Here is a 6,394-nt window from a genome sequence, read left to right as displayed (position 1 = left end):
TTATTTATACTTCGTAAAGAAAAATGAAATTAATGCACTTTGGTGAATAGTGCCCGGGCACAAAATCTGTCTTTGCTAGTTGTTTGCTATACTTGTAACAGTGTTATCTTATAATCACCTTTTCTTATAATTACATAGGACTAGTTAAGTGTGCCATCAACAAGATATATATAGCAAACAGACAGTCTGATAAAGCAAAAGCAGTGACCAGCTCAGAAAGCAAATTAAAGTCATGGAAAAGAAAACAATTACAAGACTGTGATGGATTTTAAATTGTTAGCAAAGCTGATAATTTCCCACGTAGGATGTCTCCCACGCAAGCTTTTCTGTTCTTGTTTTTTATTTTTATATGATTAGATTTGTGATTGCTCAAATGAAATGTTATTATTTCAATGTGATGTAACATCTGCATGTTTTTAATGGTGGGCCATTTGTAAGGTTAAAAGAAGTATTTCAAGGCAAATTTTTGAGTAGGAGCCTTATCTCGGAGTTTAAAGAAGCACCAAATTGTAATTGACAACAATAGATCATAGAAAACTTACTAGCTCGTGTGTACGTGTTTGGACCCCATTTTGAGATTAAAGTCAAAAAGGCAACACCAAAAAGTACTGGCTTCCATAGATAACAGCTAATCAAGAACCTCATAACATAAAGTGCAAAGGAATACTGTCTATTATTTTATTAGAGTTCTGAATTGGGAAGCTTCATCATCTATATCTCTCATTTTTTAATCCTCACTCATCACTGTTAGTGTACTAGTGTTCATATATAGTTAAATATATGGAGAGTAATCACTCAAGCTCTCCCTCTTGGTTGTTGGATCTTGAAAGCCAAATCCAACATGAAAACGCAGAATTCAAGTCGCCAGTGCAACCATGGATTTTCAGGGCCCCTCCAAGCATCCGAAAGGGCGGCGATGAGGAATACGAGCCAAGAGTGGTGTCTTTAGGCCCTTACCATCATGGCAAGCAGCACCTCATGGCTTTTGAAGCTCACAAGTGGAGAGCCCTTGTCCACTGTGCCAGGAGATCAAAGAAAGACGTCAACCAGTTGGTTAAAATAGTTGAAAAAGAAGTGTCAGCACTTATGACTTGTTATGACAACCTTGATGAGAAGTGGAGTAAAATCTACTCAAGATTTTGTGAAGCTTATGGTGATGGATGGATGCTTCATGTTGGAGATCATTCGTCTTGCATTTATTCACAAGATAAACCGCCATGAACCTATTTTCAGCCAGCCGAATAAAAAGAATGACTACCCTTCTTATGACCCTGTTTTCAGCCAGCATGGTCTGGCTTACAACATGATCGACGTTCAAAAGGACATGATGCTCCTAGAAAACCAGCTTCCTCTTCTGCTTCTAAGGTTGCTCTTCTCTGTTCTGGATTTCTCTGATGATATTCGAATATGGGAGGTAACATTCCACTCCCTTTTTTTGATCTTTTCGCAAAGTTTAGACAGAATCCAGCTATAATTTTACCAATAAGAACAATAACAATAACAACAACAACCAGCTAGCAACAATAAGTATGTTTTTCCTGGCTTTGGTTTGCTATGCTTTGGTGTTTTATTGGATATTATGGTTTATTTCCAAGCATTCATATTTGGTTAATTTGATGGCCATTTCTCTAAAATGGGTTTTGGCATTTCACATTAATCGCCTGTCCGAGGATTTGAATCTCCTTCCCCTCAAACTAGCTAGTTTATAATATACGGGAGATAAAGATGAATTCCAAAAATGGGTGGATCCTAAAAATCTAAAAGGAAAGTTATTATTGATAGTTAATCTTGCCAAAGATTTATAGTTGGGACATTAATTAAATCATTACGAAAAGATATTAGTATAAAAATTGAAAAGTCCTGAGTTCAAATATCACTTAATACACCAACAAGTCCTCAATTGTGAATGTGGATTGCAATTCTAATTTATGTCACGAGATGAGTAAACACGTGATTAACTATCAATTTCTGGCATAAGGAAAAAATAAGTTAATCTTTTATTACTTATTTAGAGATGTACGCTTGAGTGTTGTTTATGTTTAACTTTTAAATTTATTATGTATATTTGATAACCATCTAACTTTTAATGATTGTTTATGTACGGCCAAGTCTTGTTTCCTGCTTTTTTTTCTTTTAATTAATTACGTTCAAAACTCTTAATTAGCATCATCATCTCAATTAATTCCATACGTACAGAGCGAAGCAACGAAATTCATTTACAGCAACATGGGTTTTAAGTCAGTGCTTCGAGCTAGTCCGGCCTCCAAAGATATATTTCATCACTTAGACTACGTTTACCGGTGCATGGATGTCCAATTCCCTCCAGTTCTGTTCAGACAAAAATACAACTCATCACCCACAATGAGAACCACAATTGAGCTTTCCAACGCCGGAGCAGAGCTTCAAAGGAGCCAAGACAACATCATCAACTTCTACAAAGGCACTCTCACAGTCCCACGTACTGTCGTTGATGACACAACAAAGCGAAAGCTCTTCAACCTCATCGCTTATGAACGACTTCGCTGCACTGGCGCTGTCGTTAATGCCTACGTGATTTTCATGGCCAATCTTATGAAGAAGCCGGAGGATGTCACTTTGCTTTGTGCTGTGGGAATCCTTGAGAACAACCTTGGTAGCCCTGAACAAGTTGTGGAGCTTTATAGTGCCATTTCTGATGGACTTGTGGATTCTGAAGGCCATCTTGAAAGTATTCATGGTATGATTAATGAGTATTGTGACACCAAATGGAGACGTTGCAGAGCTTATCTTAAAAGGACATACTTTAGAAGTCCATGGGCTTTGTTCTCTCTTGTGTATGCTCTTGTTCTCTTTCTCTTCACTGTTGCACAAACTTACTACGCCATTGCTGCTTACTATGCTCCCAAAGAAGAATCACATCCTAAGTGATGTACTTTTAGTGAGTGAGAAGAATAAAGAGAGACGTTCATGGTGAAGATTGATTCAAAGTTTGTCCAAATTAGACTTAATCTTTGGTGTTTGTTTTATTTGCAGATATTTGCTCTAATTTCTAGTTGTGAGTCAGTAAAATTAAGTGTGAAAAGTAGTGGTAATGACTAATGATATCTAATGTTGGTTGAGATTTTTTAGCCTTTCAGTGTGTTTGTAATTGCGGGCCTATTTATAGCCGCTTTCGGTTGGAATAAGTGTGGAGCATGTAGCTCCAATTTGTATTTTCTTGTAATATTTTTTTTATTGCACTCGCGGTGGAGTACGTCATTCTCACGGCGGTTCTCGTGGAGGAGCTTGTCAAGTTTTCGGTAGCGTTCGTAGCGTGTATCGCTCCTCTGTTCCTCCTCAACGCCCTGATAACATCTCACCTTCAATCCCCCAAACCCAGACCCCGATTGAGGCTTCCTTGAAGAACAAAAATTCTCCGGTGAAGGACGGTATCTCCTTCGCCGACGTTGCTCGTAAATCCCCTCCACCTGAGAGTTCCTCGCTGAAGCGTCGCCGCTCACCGGAAAATGAAGAAGTGTGCAAACGCTGCCTTAGATCAGGACACAAAATCGATGATTGTCGTCATCAACTCACATGTCGCCGCTGCTCTGGTATTGGGCACTACGCTGCTAGATGTCCACTGAAATATTCATCTTCAGACACTCTCCCGGAGAAACACACTTTGAAGAAGCCTTCGCCACCAACCAAACCACTGCTTCACGTCCCAGCTTCTCGCCCAAACCCAAAGCTTCCTTCCCTCGGGGTGTCCCATCCCATTTCAGAAGCCATCATTCAATCAAAAGAAGACCTTAAGAGACGTATTATCATCTCGGTTGTTTCAGGGAACGCGAGTATACAGTCTCTCCATGATGCACTGCCGGCTCAGCTAAATACGGATCAATGCGAAAATATCACACCGTTTGGTGATAAATTCATTCTCACACTTTATTATGTAAGAGCAGCCATAGCTATTGTCAAGAGAGGCCAGCTCTCATTTACCTCTAAGCACGGTCCGTGCACCATTAACCTCTCTCACTGGACGCCGGAATTCGGGTCACATGCCGTTGACGCTGGTAACTACAATTGGATAAGATTTTCCAACCTTCCTCTGCATTGCTGGAACTGAGATTCCATCGTTGAAGTTTTAAAACCGCTGGGAGAGCTGATCTTTGTTCAAAAGAAAGAAGATATGTCCCTTGAACATATGAGAGCATTGGTGCGGCTTAAATCACCAACTCCATTTCCTATAGAGATGATCGTGGATGTGGGAGTGAGAAGCTTCAAAGTTCGGCTTGAAGACGACGGCATTCCGATCATCCGCTCGAAGATTATCCATGGACATGCTCATGTTTCACAGAATAATCCAGACGTGGCACAATCCTCCCGTCCGTTAGCTTCAACTATTAAACCTCGATCCACTGTTGAGAACTCAGACGACTCGCTCTTTCCTAAGGGGAGTCGGAGTTCCGGCGACCTTACTACAGTGGTTCCCAGATTCCTCCAGTCTCCCGTGAGAGAAACGAGGAAAGGGACACACTGCTCATGCACAACGGCTACGTGATGGCCAATCATGTAACAGCCGTCAGTGTGCATTGAGATCATGATTCTTCGGATCATCTTGGAACCTTGCTGGTGACTGACTCGCCTCGAGATCGTAACTCCACTGATTCTCTCAATAATTCAAACCTGGATGAGAAGAATTCTCAGATTAATGCACTTGCCTCGTATGAGAAGAACAAGCCTCGGGATTTGATTCCTACTGTGATTAGATCATCTTCCTCTTCTGATCTGATCTTGCCTCGGGATAAGGTTATGCTCATTAATTCTCAAATTGATTCAACCCAATCAATTTCAGCTCAAACCGTGGCCTCAAATGAGAAGTCTTTGCCTCGTGATATGATTCTCAAACTGGTTCATCTCATCCAATTTCAGTGAATCCGAATCCAAATTTGATCAAGCTTGATCAAATTGCGGATCCTAATACAGAGATTAATCATGATCCTTTAATTTCAGATTATCTACCTAAATCTAAAGGAAAGGAGACCTCTATCCCACTGGATCCTGATATCTCTAATACTGATAATTTACCTGCTCACTTGAAACCCCTACCGCCGACGATTTCTATTCCAGATGGATACAAATGGATCTTTATTCATGGCGGTTGGTCTTTGATTCCTAGTATCAACTCAGATAAGTTCTACTCTCAGGATCCATCTCCCCCTATGACCCCTTTGAATGATCATTCTGATGAAGAGCTAGTTGACTGGGGTGATGATGACGACCTTCCTATTGATGTGATAGCAGATGATGATCATATTCTGAGTGAGGAGAACCTTTCACAGTTAGAAGCTGACATACTCAAGGATGATCCACTTGTGGATCATTTGACTGTACCCGGGAACTCTTCACTCATTGAGAAGGATTCTTCTTCAGTTAATCTTGTGAATGTGGCTCCTGACATCTCACTACCTAATAAACAACCTGCAAATCATTCCACACTTCGTCAGAATCAGAAACAAATTAGGAGGAGCAATCGCACTAAGAAACCTTCTGGTCGTTGGAACGAAGATGCTGGGTTTATTCCTCATCCACCCAGATCATCAAAGAAAACAGTTCCAGATGATGCCAGAGACGGTACATCTAATTCCATTAATGGAGATATTTTTTCGTCCTAGACTGATGCTCAATTCTTTAATTATAGCAATGCTTGTGGTGTTAAATTTCAAGGATCTCCTAACCATAAGTTTAAATGCTTAGATAAAGTTTGTAAACTTGAATTTGCTAGGGCTGGAACTTCATCTTCCTCAACTGGATCTCCTTCGAGATCAAACTGCTAGAACCCTACTGTATTTAATGATTGTTTTATGTTGGAATGTTCGTGGTTTTGGCAGACCCTCTAAACGCCACTTAGTTAAAGACATCATATTTTCTTCCCGAGCAGATATAGTATGTTTACAAGAAACCAAACTACAAGGTATTCATAGCTCTATCTGGAGATGTATTGGTGGCTCGAGATTGAACTCTTTCGAGTTTCTCCCTGCCATAGGCTCAGCAGGTGGCATCATTATTGCTTGGGATAGCGCCCATGTCCATGGTAATCTAATTCACAAAGGAACTTTCTCCATTACTATTGATTTCACAAATCTTTTCACAAACACTAATTGGGTTTGCACTAGCGTTTATGGACCTAATACAAACTCCACCATGACTGATTTCTGGAACTAAATTCGCACAATAAGAAACTTACATAATTTGCCCTGGGTAATCTGTGGAGACTTCAATACTTCTTTCACTTTGGAAGATAAAAATAAAGGAGACCCTAATCCTAGGGATATAGCTAATTCACAAAAGCTTCTAGGTGATCTCAATCTTATTGGTCCTCCTTTACATGGACGTAAATTCACATGGACTAATGGACAACCCGATCCAATATGGG

General features: G+C 40.2%; 1 protein-coding gene across 1 annotated transcript; it reads left to right on the top strand.

Moving 5' to 3' along the window:
• Nucleotides 1–698: 698 nt before the first annotated feature.
• LOC120275316 (UPF0481 protein At3g47200-like) lies at nucleotides 699–3,126 on the top strand. The gene is given in 3 exon segments (XM_039281848.1): nucleotides 699–1,157; nucleotides 1,159–1,414; nucleotides 2,197–3,126. Coding segments are annotated over 3 exon segments (1,344 nt in total). The 5' UTR covers nucleotides 699–780; the 3' UTR covers nucleotides 2,908–3,126.
• The last annotated feature ends 3,268 nt before the right edge of the window (nucleotides 3,127–6,394 follow it).

This window comes from Dioscorea cayenensis, chromosome 14 (assembly GCF_009730915.1).
Source record: "Dioscorea cayenensis subsp. rotundata cultivar TDr96_F1 chromosome 14, TDr96_F1_v2_PseudoChromosome.rev07_lg8_w22 25.fasta, whole genome shotgun sequence".
NCBI lineage: Eukaryota > Viridiplantae > Streptophyta > Magnoliopsida > Dioscoreales > Dioscoreaceae > Dioscorea > Dioscorea cayenensis.
This window is presented reverse-complemented; position numbering and strand designations above follow the sequence as displayed.